The sequence below is a fragment of the Capsicum annuum genome, chromosome 6, assembly GCF_002878395.1.
Source record: "Capsicum annuum cultivar UCD-10X-F1 chromosome 6, UCD10Xv1.1, whole genome shotgun sequence".
Classification (NCBI taxonomy): Eukaryota; Viridiplantae; Streptophyta; class Magnoliopsida; order Solanales; family Solanaceae; genus Capsicum; species Capsicum annuum.
The window spans coordinates 80,343,220-80,366,063 of record NC_061116.1 but is presented as its reverse complement, the minus strand read 5'-3'; the positions used below and the strand labels follow the sequence as shown (position 1 = coordinate 80,366,063).

The window sequence follows — 22,844 nt, the reverse complement described above, 5'->3', positions numbered from 1 at the left end:
ACACTAATGTCATGTTGACACCGGTGCAACACTAAAAATGAAGAGCCTCTGGATGTGCCCCATGCATAGTATATTTTTGTACATCATAGAGGTTCCATGACATTGTGGGTGGTCTAGAGTCTAGACATGAGTCCCTTATGAAATTTTCATTTTGTAATGATTTTCAGATATTCTATGATTGTGAACCATAGGTTAGATTTTCATGATTATGATGAGGCTGATGAGCCTTATGTTATATTAAGCTTTATATACGTGACGCCTGCATTGCTATGAAAAGGATAATAAGTCCAGATGGTTAGCTCCATGAAAAGTGTTAAGATTAGTGCCTCAAAAACTGTAGATTAGTTGTAAAAGCTGCTGTAATTCAAAATACAACATTAAAGTAGGATTTAAATTTGCCTAAATAAGGCTGCAATCTTGCAGAATCGGATTTATTACCTTTGTTAATCTTTAGGCCATAATTGTTAGAGATAATGGTAGCTTATTTTACTCCTTTTATCGAGCTTTTTCAGTTATGATCTTATGCATAAATGTGGCAGTGATCAATGAAACTTCACAATGCTCTCTGCTCTTTTTTTTCTTTGTTAAATATCTGTTTTTCTCTCCAACAAATTGGTATCAGAGCCTTGCCAACTTGGACCAATGAGGAGAGTGAATAAAAAAACACAATTTCTTTCAATATATTCGGTCTTTAAACTGTTATCTTAAATAGTTTATAGAAAATGAATTCTGAAACAAGCTTTCTAATTCCACTTGTCTTCAATGGTGAGAATTATCAAGCTTGGGCAATTAGAATGATGGTTCATCTTGAAACATTGGATCTCTAAGAAACAGTAGAAGAGGACTATGAAATAACTCCTCTTGGAGCTAATCCAAGAGTGAATCAGATGAAGAGAAAGATAAGGAAAGACAAAGACAAAGCATGCCTTTTCTCTGTAGTATCTCCTTCAATTCTTACTAGAATTATGCAAATGAAGTCCGCTGCACAAATTTCGGAGTATCTCGAAAAAGATTACCAAGGAAATGAAAGAGTGCAGAATATGCAAGTGATGAATCTGATTCGGGAATTTGAAATGAAGAGAATGAAAAAACCAGAAACTATAAAATATTATGCCAATCAGCTACTCGACTTAGCCAACAAGGTGAGATTGTTTGGTAAGGATTTTACTAATGAAAGAATTGTTAAAAAAAATCTTGTCACACTTCTTGAGAAATATGAAGCCACAATCTCTTCTTTAGAGAATTTTAAGGATCTGTCAAGCATTACCTTGCCAGAACTTGTTAAAGCTTTACAGGCATTAGAGCAAAGGAGAATAACGAGGAAAAAAGGTTCTGTTGAAGGTGCTTTTCAAGCTAAATCACAAAACGATTCATACGAGGGAAAGGAAAAAACCAAGAAGCAAAGGCAAGGCAATAGTTACAACAATCAGGGGGAAGTAATCCACCCTGCCCTCATGGCAAAAAGACAAATCACTCTCAACAGAAATGTTAGTGGAGACCAGATGTCAAGTGCAACAAATGTGGTCAACTAGGTCATTTGGAGAGGGTATGCAAGTCACAAACATAATAAAAAGAAGCCAAGGGTGCTGTAAATCAATATGAAGAAGAGCAACTATTTGTAGCAACTTGTTTTGCTAGCAAAAGCACTTCTGAAAATTGATTGATTGATAGCGGATGCACAAATCATATGACCAGTGATCAAGAGCTCTTTATAAAGCTAGATAGATCTGTTATTTCTAAAGTCAAAATTGGAAATGGAGAATGTCTTGACACAAAAGGCAAAGGAACAATTGCAATTCAAAGCCCTACAGGTTTGAAACTTATAACTGATGTTTTCTTTGTTCTTAATCTTGATCAAAACCTCTCAAGTGTTGGGAAGCTACTTGAAAATGGTTTCAAAGTGTTGTTTGATGAAAAAGCATGTGTCATCAGGGATTCGGATAATAAGGAGATATTCAAGGTCAAGATTAGATGAAGGAGTTTTTCCTTGAATCTATTGGACGATGAGCAAACAACGGTTGTCAGGTTGGAAAATGATTTCGAGTTATGGCACAAAAGAATCGGACATTATCATCATGATGTCATACTCTTCATGAAAGAAAATCAACTAGCAGAAAGTCTCCCGAGCCTTGAGAAAAATCTTCCTACTTGTGAAGCTTGTCGGTATGGGAAGTAAACAAGGCTTCTTTTTCAGAATTCATCATGGAGGCCAAAGAATAACCTGCAACTTTTTAACACGGATGTAGGAGGACCTCAGAAAAAACCATCTTTAAAGGGTAGAAAGTACTATATTGCCTTTATCGATGATTGTTCCAGATATTCTTGAATTTATTTTTTGAATTTTAAATCTGAGGTAGCTGATGTATTCTGGAAATTTAAAGCTTTTGTGGAAAATCAGAGTGGTTGTAGAATTCAGGTGATAAGAATAGATAATGGAACCGAATATACTTCAGAAAAGTTCAAAAACTTTTGTAATAAAGAAGGAATCGAGCATCGACTAACGGCACCCTATACTCCTCAACAAAACAGAGTAGTGGAAAGGAAAAATAAGACGCTAATGGAGATGACAAGGTGTTTGCTCCATGAGAAAGAGCTGCCAAAGAAATTTTAGGCTGAAGCTGCCAATACCGCAGTATTTCTGCTAAACAGATTGCCAACTAAGGCTCTGCAAAAGAAGACACCATTTGAGGCTTGGTTTGGTTACAAACCTTTGCTAACAAATCTGAAAATATTTGGTTGTCTTCGTTTTTCTTATGCTCCTCGGGTTGTTTTTTTTAGTCTTGGTTTTGGAATATTCTTTTGGTGTTGAAAAAAAGCGAGATGTTGTGGCTCAATCTACAGCTGAAGCAGAATACATTGCAGCTACTTTAGCTATGAATCAAGCCCTTGGGATTCGGAAGCTGCTGGAAGATTTGTACATGGAACAAAAGAAGAGTACCGAAATCCTTGTGGATAATGAAGATGCAATTTCAACTGCAAATAATCCTGGAAAGACAACATTTCAAGATCGAGCTTTATTTATTGAGGGAGGTGCAAAAGAATGGAGACAGAAACATGGTGCACTACAGAACTGATTTTCAGAATGCTAACATTTTAACTAAGTCTCTACCTAGAGCAAGATTCAAGTTTCTCATAGAAAGATTTGGTGTTACTGCTCTTTAAGTCAAGGAGGAGTGTTAAGATTAGTGCCTCAAAAGCTATAGATTAGTTGTACCAGTTGCTGTAATTCAAAATACAGCATTAAAGTAGGATTTAAATTTGCCTAAATAAGGCTGCAATCTTGCAGAATTGGATTTATTACATTTGCTAATATTTAGGCCATAATTGTTAGAGATAATCGTAGCTTATTTTACTTCTTTTATTGAGCTTTTTCAGTTATGATCTTATATATAAATGTGGCAGTGATCAATGAAACTTCACAATGCTTTCTGCTCTTTCTTTTCTTTGTTAAAGATCTGTTTTCGCTCCAACAAACAGTTTTAACACATCAGGCGTCAATCACACATGCACCTAGAATTGGGGTGTAACAACTACTTCAATATTCAGTAGATAACATTTTTCTTAACAGGTTAGAACAAATGTTCAAGAAAGTTTTTCCATGGCAACTACACAACTGCATGGCTCAAAAACGCAGCATTTACTGTCCATCATTTAAGAATATTTTTTTTATGTAGGTAAAAATCATTTGCATGATGAATCATCCATCACCTGTAATAGGGCTGGCCTGTCCTTGCTTACACACTCAAATAGCACTTGTAAGCAAAATTCTGGGAAGTCAATGTCAGATCTGCAAATGTGCAATACAGTCTTTACTATCAACTCATAATTACAATCAGAAGACAAGAATTTCAGCAGGATGTTAGACAATCTTGATACATTCCAATCTTGGAGACTAATCTGTCATTATCTGGCAAGAAAGTTTGATAGGATTTCACACAATTTTGCAATATTCGCATCAAAAACGATTTTTTCACACAATCTTTCTATATCATTTAGTTAGTTACTAACAAATGAATTAGTAAATACATGCAAATAGTCCCTTCTTTTCAAATTGAGCATAAGGATTCAAGAGGGAAACATGAGCTTCTGATACTGAGTAGGTTATGAAATGGATTGCTCTAAGAGGGTCAAAAACTGAGCCCATAGAACTTTGATATGTGTTCATGCAGGAAAGTGAAGAAGTGGAGCACGTTAGATTTCATATAATATTATCGTAAGATCTCACACTTACCATGGACATTAATTTGGAACACGACAACCAAATATCAAAGTCGTGTGAAATGGAATCTTGAAAAAAATGAACAGTTGTTGAAAGAAAATCGGATGGAGAAGTAGAAAACAGAGAGAGTAACAGCAGTGGATAGCAACTTACATTTGCACAAAAGCAATCATAATTCACCGAGATAAATAACACAATTTACATGGAATATACAGATCTATCAAGTTTAGACTAAGCTGTTCCTTTTCCACATCCACACTAACTAAAGGAAAACCAAACATAAGGAATAAGTGAGGATATAGTTACGAACAAAATTACTCTAACTATATCATGACATTTTAGGAATGGGCATAGAGTAATTGGAACAAACTAAAAGCACATCATCTTTTATTAAGTCACAAACAATTAGTACAAAACAAACATGACAGTGAGTTTGTTTAAAAAAGCCAGATTACAGCTTCAAATATACATGGGTTGTCTTCATTCACTCAAAAAGATAGACAACCAAAAGGACCATTATGTCAGTCAATAAGGAAAACAAAAAGATGCAGTGTCTGAAGAACAACAAGAAGCAAAATATCAACATTGTTGGCAGGTAGAATTAGACGCAACCAGGAACCTAAAGCTCCCAGCTGAGCTTTTGAGGAGTTAGAAATGGAGGGTGTTCACGCGAAAAAAAAATCCAATCAAACCGACAACCAACTCAAACTAAAAGAAAGAACCAAATATTTTTGGTTTAATTTGGTTTTGATTTTAATTTTAAAACCCAACAAATACTAGTTTGGTTTTGGTTTAGTGAGAAATTAAGAAAAGATTATTATTGAATTGTGGTGTATCTAAATTATTATATGGAGACTCTATTTATTGACACTATATTAGACTCTTTTCCAACTAAGACACTAACATTACAATCCTTTTTCAAGTACGATTCTATATACTATTCTTATTCCTACTCAAAGTCTAACAATCCCCCTCAAGCAGGTGCATATAAGTCATATGTACGTAGCTTGTTACAAATATAATTAATACGAGGACAAGGTACTTGGTGAAAGTATCTGCAAGTTGATCACTCGATCTCACAAATTTTGTAACAATATCTCTGAAAAGTTTCTTCCCTTTCACAAAGTGACAATCAATCTCAATATGCTTAGTCCTCCCATGAAATATCAGATTCGATGTGATATGAAGAGCCGCTTGGTTATCACATACAAGTTTTATTTCACTGATTTCTCCAAATTCTAACTCTCTCAACAACGGTTTAATCCAAACTAGCTCACAAGTGGCTATCGTCATTGCTCGAAATTCTGCTTCTGGACTAGATCTAGCAACCACACTCTATTTCTTACTCTTCCAGGACCTAAAATTACCTACTACTAAAACACAATATCGGGATGAAGAACATCTATCACAAGGTAATCCTGCCCCATCAATATCTGTATATCCAACGATCTGCTCATATCCTTGATCCTCGAAAAGTATTCTTTTACTTGCACTTGAGTTAATATATCGCACAATGCGAATAACTACATCCCGAGGACCTTTGTTGCTCGGAATCTTCAAAATGTCTAGGGGTGCGTAAGGATTCGACACGGGTGCGGCAACATTTTTAGAGAGTCCGAGCAACTTAGCCAATGACTATCTCAAGGAGAATCCATAAACTGACTTACAACACTCACAGGATAGAAAATGTCAAATCTGATCACTGTGAAATAATTCAACTTGCAAACTAGACGTTTATATCTTACAGGAACATTGAGTTGCTCCCCCTATCCTGGCAAGAGTTTAGTATTTAGATCTATAGGAGTGTCAATAGGTTTACATCTCATCATTCTTGTCTTCTCGAGAATGTCTAAGGCATACCTGCATTGCGTAATAACAATACCTGATCCAGACTTAGCAACTTCAATGCCTATAAAGTACTTCATCCTCAAAATTTGATATATATAAGACCTCAGACATATCAGGATGATCAGGATCTGAGGAAGATGTAAAGTAAGGTTGAAACACAAAGAATGTGACATCAGCTGACATAAGGTACTGACGAAGATTAGGTGAATAACAACGATACCCCTTTTGTACTCGAGAATAACCAAGAAAGACACATTCGAGAGCACAAGGGGGTTAATTTATTTTTCCCTAGTGAAATTTATGAACAAAACATGCACCCCAAAGACACGAGGGGAAAGAGAGTATAGAGGTGACTGAGGAAACAATACAAAATAAAGAATTTGATTTTGAATGGAAGATGAAGGCATCCAATTAATTAAAGGAAAAATACTACAAAATGTCCATTGAGTTTCTTACACAAAAAATAACACACTTATCATCATTGATCAAAAATGGCCTTTCGGGCCATGTTGTTTCAATAAAATGGCCGGTTAACCAATGTATTTACATCAAAAATAGTCGTTGGCCATTTGCAATTCCTAATCCCATTTTGTTGTTTTCCATTATCTGTAATTTGGCCATTTGCCTATCTTATTTCTAATATAAAAAAAATACTTTTTCATTGTTTAAAATTTTTTTCGCTACTCTTTTTTCAAAATCTTCTTTCTTTTCTAATTATTTCACTTCTTTTATGGATGCTTTATTATTTTTTGTTTATACTTTTATTTATTAAGGTGGAAATGCATAATAGTCAAAAAAATATTGATATTGATACATTACATAATTGTTTAACAAAATATCTATTCATGATTATACCCTATTCATAAAATGTCAATATATTACAATCTATTTATATGTAGATATACGTCTACACAATATTGATACACGTTTGTACACCATTTACATAATTTTGACACATTATATAACTATTTATACAATATCGATACACGTTTATACACATTTATACAATATTGATATATTACATAGACACTACATAATTATTTGTACATCATATATACTTGTTTATACATCATTAATATAATATCAATACACGTTTATAAATTATTTATACAATATCAATATATTACATATACACTACATAACTATTTATGCAATACCAACATATTACATATACACTATATAACTATGTGTACATCATATATACAAGCTTATACATCATTTATACAATATTGATACATGAAAAAAGTTGTACGAAAAAAGCTTGAAAAAAAAATTGAACAAGTTTTTTTTTTAATTTAAAAAAACAACAAACGAAGATTTTAAAAAAAAAAAAAATATGGCTAAGAAATAAGAGAAAATGGTCTAATTGTCATTTTAGGTGATAATGACTATTTTAAGTAATAAACAAATTCTTGGCTATTTTTGTTGTAAATTATTGACTTTTTGTATATAAATGAAATTTTTCCTTAATTAAATAGCAAGAAGTGATAACAGCATCGCCCAAAAAATGCAACGAAACATGAGATTTAATGAGAAGGGTGCAAGCAGTCTCGATAAGGTGCCTATTCTTCCACTCTCCTACGCTATTCTGTTGAGGGGTATACAAACAAGAAGTCTGATGAATAATTCCTTGATGAGTCATAAATTGTTGAAACTGGGAGGGCATATATTCTAAGGCGTTGTCAGTATAAAAGGTACGAAGAGACATACCGAATTGAATTTGTATTTTAGAAAAATAACTCTTAAATATATGAAAAAATTCAAATCTTTCATTAAGAAAATTCAAGTACATCTTAAATAATCATCAATGGAGTTAATAACAAAACCCTAAGGTTGAACTGGTTTTGCTGGGACCCATATATCAGAGAGAACTAAGGAAAAAAAAGACTGCACACAATTCTCAATACTACGTTAAAAGGTAGTTCGAGTGTGTTTCCTAAGTTGGCACACTCACAATCTAATGTGGATAGAATAGACAAAATAGACACCATCTTTAGTAACTTGAACAAACTAGGATGTCCCAAATATTTGTGAATTAAGTTTGAAGAATCAGTAACTGGGCAGGCTATGGAGGAGTTAAGAAAGTTAAGGTAGTAAAGGCTGTGTGATTCATATCTTACACCAATTGTTTTTCCATACTACAGGCATGCATGATGAAAGAGTCCTCGAGAAATAATATGCCACATTTTAAGGCACGAGTAAAACGACTGACCGATGCAAGATTAAAATGACAATCAAGGACATGAAGAACAGAATTTAAAGCGACAGCGGATGAGGGATTAGCTTGTCCAACTCCTTTTGCTTTGGTTTCGTTACCATTGGCTAAAGTGACAATTTGGAAGAGACTGTGAATAAACAATACTTGATAGAGGTAATTAATCACCGGAAACAAGATCATAAGTGCCAAAGTCCACAACCAATGATCCAAAGGTAGGAGATGGTGCAGTTGAGGCTACAAGTAGAGATATCTGCATGCTTGCTTCATACCGAAGCTACTCATTATATTTCTTTTCAGAAAAATACACCCATTAATTACTAGTAGTGTTAGACTAAGCAACATGAGCATCTTTAGGTGGTCAATCATGCAAAGAATAGCATATTTCATGCATATGTCCAAGCCTATTACAATAACTACACTTAGGTTGAGAATAGCATATGTCACGACTGTGTCCAAGCCTTTTACAATAACTACACCTAGGTCGAGACCTTCCAAAACGACCTTCCCCTCGTCGATTCTTTATGGATTGTGAATTTGATTTTTTTAATATCCTCATTAAGGATTCAGCCTTGATCATAAGACTAAACCAAGCAAAAAATTAGGAAATATGTTGCCGGAATCTGGGTAAAAAGGTGTTCAGTCGTCGGAATCTGAAAATAAAATGTTCTGGCGCACTACAATTAAATCTGATAGCCGAAACTTGATCGTAATCAAGAAATAACTATATGGTAGCCTCGAATTGAAGAGGCGACCTTGATGGAAAGAAAATTTGTTAAAAAAAAGGTAAGAAATTGCCTCACGCACCGGCATGTGAATCTGACGTGTTCATCGTAGAACTACTTCCGATGACGCTTGAGGGTGTGGCACCTATTTCCGGCAATCCTAACTAGGGTTTTGTCTCCAAGAAAATTCAAACTTGGTTATGGGTTTATTTTCTAAAGAAACAAAGAAAGAACAGAGGTAAAAGGTTAGGTCACGAAAAAATTCACAATGACGCCAATTTCGCTGAAATGAGGCACAAGGATACTTTTCTCACCAATGCTCTAATACCATGTAAGAAATATAAGAAAAAAATATTATTGAATTGTTGTATATCAAATTATTAAATTGAGATTTATTTATAGATACTATATTAGACTCCTTTTTCAACTAGGACACTGATATTACAATTCTTTTCCAAGTAGGATTCAATATATTATTCCTGTTCCAACTCATATTCCAACAAGTTTTACAAAAAAAAATAACCAAAAAAAGTCTAACCAAACAGACTTTACAAATACCTATTTAAAAGTTATAATTACACATATATTATATATTTATATCATCATGACCAAACACATTGACAGACCCTCAACTTGGCACAATCTTTCACTTTGGCACCTAACGTGGACGTTGTTCATTTTAAGCACCCAAACCAACTACAAACGATGTCATTTTGGCACCTTTCGCTAAGATGGCAAAGTGAGTGTTCTACACTCGCATTTTTGGCGTGTGACAACCCTATTTTAGACCTTTTTTATTTAACTTGTCTTAAAATATGTGTATGATAAAATAAAAAAACTAATAAAATTGAGTTCCTAATTCAAAAACAAAGAGTACAATATCGTATCAATATGATAATTAACTTTAAAAGAATATTATTAAAATACAATTTGGTCTGCAAAGATTCACTTCCAAGCATCCATCCTGTAAAGTATTTATGTTTTCTTCCAAGCAACTCCCAATGGCATTTATGTTCTTCCGTTAATTAATTTTTTAATTGAACACTGACCTCCACCTTCTCCATATTCTTTTAGTCGTATGTCTGAAATTGTGAAGCTATTCGGATCTATCATTCTTAGAGGATGAAGATGATGTTGTGAGCGAACACTGGCGGATTTATCAATATTGGAATATTCAACTTCCATTAATGAAGGTTAAACTCAAAGAAGGTTGGGTGGGGAAGATGTTGTGGGGACTTCTTTGTAACTATTTGGTAAAAAATCATGTATCATTAATTTATTGAACACTTTTCCATGTGTTTTGGTTTTTTAAAATAAATTGTGAGTGTAAATAATGATGTGGCGATTTAAAATGAGTTGGCACAAACCAATCAGTCGTTTAATCCATGTTGGAAGAGAGTGCAATCCACGCGCCAGAGCTGGTGCTGAAAGGTGCCAAAATGACACAATTTGTAGTGGTTTAGGTGCTTAAAATGAACAACGTCCACTTTAGGTGCCAAAGTGAAAGATCATGCTAAGTTGAGGGACCTGTCCATGTGTTTGGCCTACCTTTGTTTTGCAAATGACGTAGTTCTGATTAACGAGATACACGACCGATTTAACGGTAAGCTAGAGGTTTGGAGATAAATCAGGAGTCTAAAGGATTCTGATTGAGTAGGACCAAGACAGAACCCTTGAAGTGCAAGTTCAGTGTCGTAAGCATGAGGCAGATATGAAAGTGAGGCTTGATACATAGGTCATCCAAAATAGAAAAAGTCTTGTGATATAAGAAGATACCACCAAAACTTAAAGGCAAGTTGTACAAAGTGGTAGTTAGAACAACTATGTTGTATGGGGTGAGGTGAAACGTTGGTTGGTCAAGAACCCTCGCGTTTAGAAGTTGAAAGTTGCAAAAATGAAAATTTTGTGATGGATGTGTGGACATACTACGAGAGATGGGATTAGAAATGAGGATACCTAAGACAAGGTGGGATTACACTTCACTGGAAGGCAAGATGCGAGAAGCGAGATTGAGATGATTCGGACATGTGAAAAGATGTCTGGATACCCTAGTGCAGAGGTAGTGCAGAGGTGTAAGAGAAAAGCTATGGATAATTTCAATAGAGATAAAAGATAGACCAACAGGACATAGCGCAAGATTATTTTATCCCTCCACAAACCACACCCAAACGTTGTTACAATGTTTCTAGTCGTCCATCCACCATCCATAATACCATATTTATCCACTACCACCCTCCCTCCAAAAAACATGTCCTCCATCCCAAATCTCCAGATCCATTTTCTAACGAAACTTCATTGTACACCTGGATATCTTTCACTCCAAGCCCTCCTCATCCCTTTGAAGAAGTGAAAACTCTCCAATTCAGAAGATGAAATTTCTTACAACACGTTTGGTATGAGGGATAAAGAAAATAATCCTGGGATAAAGTTATCCCATGTTTGGTATGAGGCATTACCGAGTCCCAAGATTATTTTATCCTACCATTTGCTCTAGAATATTCCCATGGGATGTCCCTACTTGTCCCATTCGGCACACCAAAGACCCCTTAGTGCCTTCCGCTGCTGAGTCCCATGGGAAGTTACACTGAAGTGTTTCCAATCGTTCAATCACTCTGTCAAGGCCTGCAAAAAGGACATGAAATATGTAGGAATACAAGAAAAAGTGCTCTTGATTAAAACTTCTTTTCCTCCTTTCGACCGGTACCTCTTCTGCCATCCTGCTAGTCATTTCACGACTCTCTCAACCACAAGATTCCCCACTGCGAGAACTTTATTAGAAAGTCCAAAAGGTAGTCTCAGATATGTAATAGGTAGATTACCAACCTTGCAATTTAACACTTGCGTAATCTCCTAAATATTATCTACTGCTCCTACCGATTGACTTCACATTTACTAAGATTGATCATTAAACCTGACACCGACTAAACCTAGAAACGAATCTGTCTCAAAAAATCTAACTAGGACACATTCACATCATAAAAAACCACAAGTATCATCTGCAAGCAACAGAAAAGTAAAGGTCATGTTACGTTGCCCTCTAAATGAAGCATCAAAGCCCTTCAAGAGACCTCCACTGCTCTATCCATCATCTTGCTCAAAGCTTCCATAACCAAAATGAAAACATAGGAGATAAAGGATCCCCTTGTCTCAAGCCTCTCGAAATCCCCAAAGAAACCACAGGGACTTCCTTTTACCAATACAGAGAATCTAGCAAGAGAAATGCAAATCTTGATCCATCTCCTCCAATTATCTCCAAAGCCCATCTTCATCATAATGTAATTCAATAAATCCTAGTTGACATGACTATAAGCTTTCTCAAGATCTAGCTTACACAAAATTCATGGTTTACCTTTCTTCTTCCAGGAATCAACCACCTTATGTGCCACCAAATTTGCATCAAATATTCGTCTTCCTTCAACAAAAGAGCATTCTAAGAAGAGGACAATATCTTGTCCAAGACCTTCTTAAGTCTGTTAGCACCTTAGAAATAATTTTGTAATGTTTCCTACTCGACTAATGACAACAACAATAACACACCCAGTGTATTCCCACATAGTAGGGTCTGAGAAGGGTAGGGGTCTAGGAAAGGTAAAGTGTACGCAGTCCACACCACTACCTCCGAAGAAGTAGAGAGGTTGTTTTCAATGGAACCCCGGCTCAAGACAAAAAGATAGTAAACAAAATCGTATTAAACCATAAAACAAAATGAGATAACAAAAACAGGACACCCACAGAGTAGTACTATACACTATCTAACCGAAAGCACACACTTCCCTAAACCCTCCGAACAAGAAACTCCAACCTACGTGCACAACCCTATGACTACTAGCATGGCTACACCAAAGTAAGACTATCTACTAGCTAAGGCTCACTCCCACGAACTAGCACTCTAACCTAATTCGCGCCCTCCATACCTTCCTATCTAGGGTCATATCCTTAGATGTATCTGCTTCATGTCATGTCTAATCACCTCCTTCCAGTATTTCTTCGGCCGACCTCTACCCTGCCTAAAACCATCTATAGCCGACCTCTCACACCTACAAACTTAGCATCAGTGCCCCTCCTCATCACATACCCAAACTATCTCAACCACACTTCCAGCTTCTTGTCCTCCATCGAAGTCGTTCTTACCTTCTCCCGAATAGTCTAATTCCTAAACATATATCCCCTAGTAAGTCCACACATTCAACATAACATCCTTATTTCCATCACCTTCAATATTTGGATGTGAGAGTTCTTGACTTGCCAACACTGCGCACCATACAGCATGGTCGGACGGACTGCCACTCTATAGAATTTGCCTTTAAGCTTAGAAGACACCTTCTTATCATACAAAAATCCAGAGGCGATCCTCTATTTCATCCACCCTACCCCAATACAGTGAGTGACATCATCATCAATCTCTCCATTCCCATGAATCATAGAATAAAGATAGTCGAGTGACATCTTGCTCAATTTCTCCATTACCCTAAAGCATAGACCTAAGATACTTAAAATTATCTCTCTTACGAATAACCTGGGAATCCAACTTAACTACCACCTCGTCCTCATGCGTCAAATCACTGAACTTGCATTTCAAGTAATCCATCTTGGTCCCGCTCAACCTGAACTCTTTAGACTCCAAGGTTTGTTGTCAAACCTCTAATTTATCATTAACACCTCCCCGAGTCTCATCAATCAAAACTACATCATCCGCAAAGAGCATATACCAAGGTACCTCTCCTTGAATACGCCATGTTAAAACATCCATCACCAAGGCATATAAAACAAACTAAGAATTGATCTCTGGTGCAACCCTATCAAAACAAGGAAATGCTCTGAATCTCCTCCCACTGTCCTCACTCGAGTCTTCGCTCTATCGTACATGTCCTTAATCGATCCAATGTACGCCACAAGGACACCTCTAGCCTCCAAGCACCTCCAATGAACCTCACTAGGGACTTTGTCATGCACCTTCTCCAGGTCGATGATCACCATATGTGAGTCCCTCTTCATCTCCCTGTACTGCTACACTAGTCTCCGCACAAAGTGAATTACCTCTGTCATTGAGTAGTCTGGCATAAATCCAAACTGATTCAAAAAAATAAACGTGATCCTCCTCAACCTCCGCTCGACTACCCTCTCTCATATCTTCACAGTGTGACTCAACTTTATACCTCTGTAGTTGTTGCTACTCTGATTGTCACCCTTGTTCTTGTATAAAGGAATCATCGTACTCCATCTCCAAGCCTCAGGCATCTTTGCAGTCCTGAAAATGTTGCTAAAAATTTCGGTCAACCACCCTAAACCTGCCATACCAGTGTACTTCCAAAAATCCACCAGCATCTCGTCAAGCCCCATCGCCCTACCCTTACGCATCCTTCAAATAGCCACTTTGACTACCTCAACCGTTATACATCTACAATAACCATAATAAGGACTAAGAAATCTATATAATTCTTTATACTCGTCGCCAGTGTTCAGGGAAGCGTGATGCGGAAAAAAGTGATAAGGCTCCGCATCACGCATTAAGCAAAGCGTGAAGCAAAGCGAGCGTATAATAGAAGTGAAGCATTGAAGAATAAGTCGCAGCATTGGTAGTCGCATAGTGAAGAAGAAGTCAAAGAAATGGATTTCAAAGTTAACCTTGGAAAATTGCAGGAGTAATAGTCACTACATAGACTCTTTTTATTTAATTTAAAATTGATCCTAAAAATAAAATCAACACGAAGTGACTCTTTTTTTAATTTAAAATTGACCCTAAAAATAAAATCAACATGATGCGCTCGCATCAGCGACACATAGCGAGGGGGGCTCGCATCGCCTAGAATCATTGCATTATGCAACAGTGCAAGCGCATTCCTGAACAATGCACGGCGCCCTTCATTCTTTAGCACAATGGTGATGAAAGAAGCATTCAAACCTTTCTCAAACTCTCCACTTTCGAACCACTAGTACCAAAGGCTTATCACCCATACAACCCTGCACCATTTCCCACACCTAATCTTCCCCTATAGCCCTTTCCAACCACTACCCCATCCCTATCTGACTAAAAGTTAGCCCCCACCCAATTGGTCTCCATGCGACTTCTTCTTTAAACAAAAAAAGTTCATAAGAACCCTACAATGGCACCCTTCACATCTTCCTCGCCCTCAAATACCACTCCATTCACATTTAAAGACAATGAAATTACTCTTATTTGCTACCACCACACTATGAATGAGTTTTATATTTGAATCTCTACTTTTAACTTGTAATGACACTTCAGGTCATTTTCCATATTTCTGCTTATTTTCGCTATTAGAGCTTCTCCATAGCTACTCCAAGTCATTTATGACTTGCTGGAACTGAAAGTTTAATTCGTTTGATTTTGAGTCATTTCCCTGTTTGGAAGTCTTAGTTGGTTCCAAATGGCCACCGAACAAGAACATCAGTCAAACGACCTCAAATGCAAATTTTGACTACTCCAGCTACTCTGGAATATCGATTTTACGCTAGTTGGACCTTTGGTTCGGGTCCCAAGGCACCCGAGCTGATTTTGACCTATTAGTCGGAAAGTTAAGAAATTGAAAATTGGGTGTGGGACCCACATTTCGTCGAAACAACCTCGAACGAAAATTTAAACAACCCCATTGAGTCTTGAACGTCAAATTTGGTGTGGTTACATAGTACATTTGTGTATACGAGATTCCGAACGAATCCCGAGCACTCGGTTTAAGTCCATTTCGAACTTGGAAAAATTTGGTGCATCAAGTGTCTGTGCACCGCAATAGCAAATCTTGGGACCGTGATCGCAGCTCGCTGGAGCAGGCCTAGATACCGCATCGCGATCGTGTGGCAGCGAAAAGATATCGCGATCGTAATAGCCCGGGTCACGATACTGGAACCCAAGGGTCCTGGTTGGGTATAAATAGACCCTTTATTCCGCAATTTTAGTCATTTCTCATCCATTTCTTAAGAGCTTAAACCCTAAAGAGTGAGATTAAGTGGGATTTAGACTTGTGGGTGATTGGAAAGCTTGATTAACACTTGTTTACATGATTATCTTCCGATTTGAGGTAAGAATTCACCCTTTCCTTGGTGGATTTTATTGATTTCTTGATCAAAACCCCAAAATCTTGAGGGCTTGATTTTAGCCTCAATCTAGCTTGGATTTCACCCATTTTTTAGGGTAATGATTCCTTAAGCATGTGAGAAGGTTGGGTTGGTTTAAAAATACGATTATGATAAGTGAGACCCACATAGGATTTTTGTGTGATTTTTTGGACCCGAATCACTATGGTGCAACATGGGTATCGTTATTCTTGCATTGGTGAGTAGAATGTGTTTATGATAGCTTGGCATCTTGCGGAAGCTTCTCGGAAGGAAAAACAGTGGTTTAGCGGATCATTGAGCTTTATCGGTTTCGAGGTAGGCGAGGTTTATCCCTTGTTAGATTGAGCTAATTTATAGTATGTTTATGATATTGTATTAGATTTGGGATGGGTTGTAGGTGTTGGATCGGTGAATTGAAATGCTTGGGTTAGTTGGACCGTTAGGCTAATCAGAAACTGTAAATTAGGCATAATTGACCTAGTTGCTCATGTTTTAGGTAAATTTCCTATTTTGGGCATAATTGAGGCTTGTTTAACATCTAAAAGTGGAATTCGATATCTTAAGCCTAGTTTGGGTAGAATTTGCCTAAAATGGGACTTCGAGGATTAGAAGTGGACCCTTGACCCACCATAGGCTAAGACACATGTTAACTTGTGAAGACCTTTAAACATTTGTTAGACTCTTGAAAATGCTTATTGAGGTAATATTGAGAAACTTTGATACTTGGTAGTCATGTTGGTTAATGTGAAGGTTGATGCCTATTAATTATGCTATTATTTATGCTATTGATGATATATTTACCGGTTCAAGTCCGGCTATCGGTGATATATTTACAGGTTCAAGTACGGCTATCGGTGATATATTTACCGGTTCAAGTACGGCTATCGGTGATATATTTACCGGTTCAAATTGATGATATATTTACCGGTTCGAGTCCGGCTATTGATGATATATTTACCAGTTCAAGTCAGGCTATTGATTATATGTATCGGTTCAGGTCCGTCTATTGATTATACACATACCGGTTCGTGTTCGGATACACATAATATGCTAAGATGAAATACTTGTTATGATATAATGATATCGGGGTGTGACATCGAAAATAGCAATTTGGCTAAGTTTGAAAATGAGGAAATGGTTATAATGTGGTAAAATATGAAAGGATTCTAGTGAAATAATGACTAGTTGATAAAGGATGATTTATCGACACAAGAGATTTAGTGTTACGTGGTAGTTAGTTGATAAGTGTAAACTTATTTACAAATGATGAATATGGTAAATGATGTTCATTGTGAGGCACGACTTGGATGAATTCGAATGGTATTATGAGAGCTGATAAATGACGATGGTGGGATATGATATCTTGTTTGTACCTTCCAACCTTATGGGGCCTTGCGATGGGTTATTTACTTTTCCACATTAATTGGCGTATATGAGCCAATTTTGTAGTCATGATTGTAAGCGTTGATGTTTTATGTTATGTTATAATGATATTCGGGTTATTTACTAATTCATGTATAGCAATGTTGGAGATATTCCAAGTTCGTTTCCTTACCTTGACTTAGATATGTTATCTTGCATTTTATCATACTTATATCATGAAATCCAGTCGACCGATGATGCCTACTGAGTGCCCGTTGTTTTGGTACTCGTGCTACATTTCTGTACCTTTTTGGTGCAAATCCGAGTATTAGTTGTTGTCGCTGATTCGTGTTTGTGCGGTGTTGATATCCGGAGATAGGGGGAGCTCTTAGAGTTCGAGTCGCCCATTTCCTTTGATCATTCTATATTCAGTCTTTAGTTTCAAAATAGATGTATTGACTATTTTAAATTCTTGGGTTGTATTATTATACTAGATGCTCTTGTACTGGGTCTACCAGGTCGTGAGATGGTATTTATGTAGTGAATACTTTAAAACTATATCTTTTGTTTTGCTTATTTACTTTGTTGTATTACCTATTTGGCCCGTTTTAGGGCATTTCCACCAAGTAAACCCATTGCGCTTAGCTACGGGTTATGATTCAACTTACCTACTAAGAGGATTTAGTAGGTACCATCATGACTCGTAAATTGGGTTGTGACACAAACACAATGCCTTAAATTTTTGTCTCAAACTAGTTTCTTAAGCGACTGCTAGAGCGGTAATCTCAGTCTTCACCTTTACCTTCCTCATACTCTCCCTCTCTTCTAACCCTCTCACCCCTTCTATATGCCCTATTTCCGCACCTCATTTATTAACTCCCTCGTCTTAACTTCAACCCTCACAAACACCTCCTTGTTCCACCTCTTTATATCGCCTTTCAATAATTTCAACTTGCTAGCAAGTCAAAAAGAAGGTGTGCTAGAAACTTCATACCCATTCCACCACTCACTCATTTATCCAAAAAATCTGGTGCTCTGAGCCACATGTTCTCAAATCTGAATAGAATGCGCAAACACCTCCTTCTACTCCCCATTTAGTAAGATAGGCGTACGATCTGAGGTAACTCTAAGTAATGGGACTTGCAATACATCAGGGACCAGCTCTTCCCAATCAGTGGACAGTAAGAATCTCTCAAGTCTAGATTTGATGTGGAATCACCTACTATGGCCCTAAGTAAAATTTGCTCCTATAAAAGGAAGATCAATAAGGCACTTGTCATCAATAAACTCTAAGAACTCATTCATCGCCCTGGAGATTACCCTCCTATCCACCCTCCCTTTTGGAAATCTTATAATGTTAAAATCCCATTTTAACACCCAAGAGACCTCTTATCCTGCCATAATAATGGACATCTCTTCCCAAAAACTTTCCTTACTTCCCTCCTTTATCAGGTCATACAGCCCCCCCCCCCAAACCCCATTTTCCGCACTATCCATTATTTTAACCCACACTGCTAACATGAACTCCCCCTGCTTACCTCCACCACCTCCACTTTTCTATCATCCCAAAAACTATAATACCCCCTACATTCCCTAATGCCAGAAACTAAGCATATTTCAACCATCTAACTCCACTTTTCTATCATCCTAAAAACTATAATACCCCCTACATTCCCTAATGCGAGAAACTAAGCATATTTCAACCATCTAACTCCCCCCACCCACTCAACCCAAAGACTTCTCACCACTGCATTTGTCATTGCCTCCATTTTAGTCTCTTGAAGGCACAAGAGATACACACCCCATTACCTAATTCCCATTTTGATAATGGCCCTCTTGTTCGGGTCATTCATCCATCTCACATTCCAAGAAATAATTTTAACTTCCATAATCAACATATTTACCCTCACCCCCAATCCTCCTAACTCACATACTCCCACTCTTGCTCCTACTCTCTCTTATGATACACAAACAAGTTATCTTTACCCACCCTTCCCCAAACTCCTTTCCCTATTATATATTCCCTCTGTTCCTTTTTGGTTGTCATGATAAAACTTTGCACAACCATTAAGAAAAATTAACTACGAGTGTAATTCTAGAATAATTAATGCTAAAGGGAAATTTGAAAAAAGGTAATTAATTCTCTTATTGATTTTTTAAATTGACAAGTATTTTGGAACAACTATTTTATCATACATGACAACTGAAAAGGTACCGAGGGAATATATATTTATATTTATATATGAGAATTTTAAAATTTTATACTACATCTTTAGTCTTTTGCATTCTTGTCCTATAGTCTAGTTCTGTACCTTCATAATTTATAGTAATTTTGTTTTTTTGCCTTTACATTCTAGTTTGATTTATACTTTATTTTGATAAATTCAAACTTTGTTTCATGTTAAAAGTAAATTGTCTTTAATTGTTCATCATTGTTAAATTCTACTTACATCAAAATATCTTGGAAGTGACATCTTTTCTTAAAGAATAATTGGCAAAGTCGTGTTATGGTGGACTGTAGTAATTGGAATATGTGTTTGTTAAAATATGTCACATATTTATTAAAAATGATAAAAATCCAAAAAATCCAACAAAGACCGAACCGACAAAAAACCGACTTAGTTGGCTTGGTTTGGTTTGGTTCTAACATATGAAAAATCGACTTAATGGTTTTGGTTTTCTTTTAGAGGATAATCTATCAAACCAAACCATGAACACCCTTAGGCTGCATTTGTTTTCATTAAGATTAAGACGACTTAATCTGAATGATAAAGATGTTCTTTCTAGTTCTGAACACTTTGAATGATTAAGACCGTTTGTTTTTCAACATCTGAATGTGCATAATTATTTTTCAAAATTAATAAACATAATCAAAAAGAAAAAAGATACGGTCTCCACTTTAAACCCTAGCATCCAACACAGGCATATAGAAAGTTCCCTAATGTTGTAGCCCTTCTTTCCACTTCATGGTTGTTTTCCATGGAACTATCTTTAGTGATATATCGAAAGTGATTTTTCTATGTTGCCTTTCGATTATACGTATTTTTCGTCCAATGAAGGTGTTATTGGGAAGAAGAAACAGTTGACAATGAAAGTTGATATAAGGAACTGAAAAAAATGGTTGTGGCCATATTTTTGATTTCGAATACAAAAACTGTTGTGTCATCTGTGTTAAAGATCAGATATAGGTTAATTGTTCTCATTGATCCGACGACAAATGATAGAAGTAAATTGAAAATGCATGTTAGGAAATCCTTTGCAATGAATGATGTGCTTATGCAGGGAGATGAGTTGGAGAAGAAAGAAACTTCTATAATAATAAAAATTTAATGTTAAAAGAAAATAAAAGAGCAAGGTTCTGAATGATTTTTGACTCGGTTTTAGATCTGACTGAATCAGATGTATTAAGATGCATTAAGTGGCTAGATCTTACAACAAACAAATACACTTAATGGGCTGAAATCAGAGTGAGTCAGATTCATACCTCCAATAACTGCAAAGAAATGAGGCCTTAGATAGAAGACTAAGAAACATATATAGCAGGATTCATAGTAAAGAACCCATATGACTGTTCTGTGGTTCATGCTAAAGAACCCATATGACTGTTCTATGTCCAACCTTCACAAAAAAAAAAAAAACAACTCTCCCTTATCCTGTTTTATAACAGTTAAAACACAATCCAGCAAAGCTAGTCTTAAGTCTTACCTATCCAGGTTCAACAGCCAGGCTGGATCAGGATTGATAAATGTTCATGGGAATGAGACAGAACAACAATTTCTTTAATCACAGTTTTCTAGGGTGATTTATCTTGTAACTTGGAAAAAATATTTTGCCCCCTACTTGAATTTTAAGTAGCTTTCTTGGTTTATTAAACACTACATTCTGTTAGATTCAGAACAATTTCTAGTTTTCATGCTTAATGATATTTTATTTTTAATTGTGGGATCCATCTATAAGACTCGGTCACACAAAAATGTCAGAACGAGGAACTAAGAAAAAAGAAAATTAAAAACACTAGACGAGTACATACTGAGTCAGGAAAATAACCACTATAGTATTGACTTGAGAATCGGCAATGAATGTACGGGCACTTGCCTGCTATTCCAGTTAGGGTCACAGCAGAGCTGGGCAAACGAAATTAAGCTTGGGTTAGAAGAGAAAGTACTGATCAACTGATCTACCAAGTCACCATCTTGACAATTTCTACTCGCAGCTGAAGCTCTCAAACGTGTCAAACCAAACACCTATATAAAAGCAAAGATAACTTGATTTAACAATTATACTTGACAAAGAAGAGTTGAATTTTTGTAAATGAGAACCAACCTTGTGCATTGCTCGTGACAGCAGTGACTGACACCCCGCAGGATCATCTACATAGGAACATGCTCCAACCTTTCTCTTGACATAGAGAATACCAGATCTAAGCACATCACCCTTCTCCCCTGAGCTCCATGGTTTTTCTGTAAAAGAGTTGCAGATAATATTAAACAAGAAAAGTTTTTAGACTCAATGTCCAACTAGATGAAGTGAAACAAATGTCAACTTTACCCTCAGGAATGTGATTGATGACTTGAGACCAGTATCGAGGACCGCAGACACGAACAGCCTTAAACTATAATGCCCAATGGGAAAAATTTGGCTTCACCTTAAGTTTCAGGTGTCCAATAATCTTAAATTACAGCATAATTTGCTTGTACAGAAGACCAGAACTTACAACAGCACGTTCTGGAAGAATGCATGGGGCAACCTCGTAAAAACTCGTTTCTGCATACTGTTCTGTCTCTCGAACAGTAACTTCTAACGGACAATAGACAGGTAAACCACTGTCCACATCAACTGTCTGAACACAGCGAGCTTCTGTTGCAAGAACATACAAATGCCGAAAAGCCTGTACTGATGCAAATTTGAATTACACAAGTATTTGCTGATAAATCACCGAAAATGGAATGGAAAGAAGAAAACACAAATCACAATGATAGAATAAGATGTTTATTTAGAATATTAACCAAAATCAAAGACATCTTATGAGATCAAAGAATGAAAGATCAACACAGTACTATAAAGGGGATTACACAAACAGGGAAAAGGAAATAGTCAACAACAAGACAATTTGAAACAGGGAAACCAATATAAAACAACAACAACAACATACCCAGTGTATTCCCAGAAAGTAGGGTCTGGGGAGGGTAAAGTTTACCGGTCCACATCACTACCTTAGATGAAAACAGGGATATCAATACGTTGAATAATTTCAATTTCGGCATAACTAGCATCAATTAAATCTAGAAAGGCGAGTTTCAAGATAAGTGAACTTCAAATCAGCTTAAAGGTGGCAACAGATCGGAGTTTTTTCGTTCCGGTAACGCAACGGTACCGGTATATCCGGAACCAGTGTGGAGCA

At 36.5% G+C, this 22,844-nt stretch overlaps 1 protein-coding gene across 3 annotated transcripts in view; it reads right to left on the bottom strand.

Annotated features, from left to right (window-relative positions):
- LOC107873278 (anaphase-promoting complex subunit 1) overlaps nt 1–22,844 on the bottom strand; it is a 123,931-nt gene that overhangs the window by 8,428 nt on the left and 92,659 nt on the right. For all 3 annotated transcript variants that reach the window (XM_016720054.2, XM_047414778.1, XM_016720057.2), the window contains 5 exons: nt 22,158–22,331; nt 21,992–22,055; nt 21,767–21,903; nt 21,539–21,687; nt 3,709–3,787 (listed from right to left, as the gene is read on the bottom strand). In XM_016720054.2, coding sequence (XP_016575540.1) covers nt 3,709–3,787; nt 21,539–21,687; nt 21,767–21,903; nt 21,992–22,055; nt 22,158–22,331 — 603 coding nt within the window. The remainder of the gene's footprint in view (nt 1–3,708; nt 3,788–21,538; nt 21,688–21,766; nt 21,904–21,991; nt 22,056–22,157; nt 22,332–22,844) is intronic.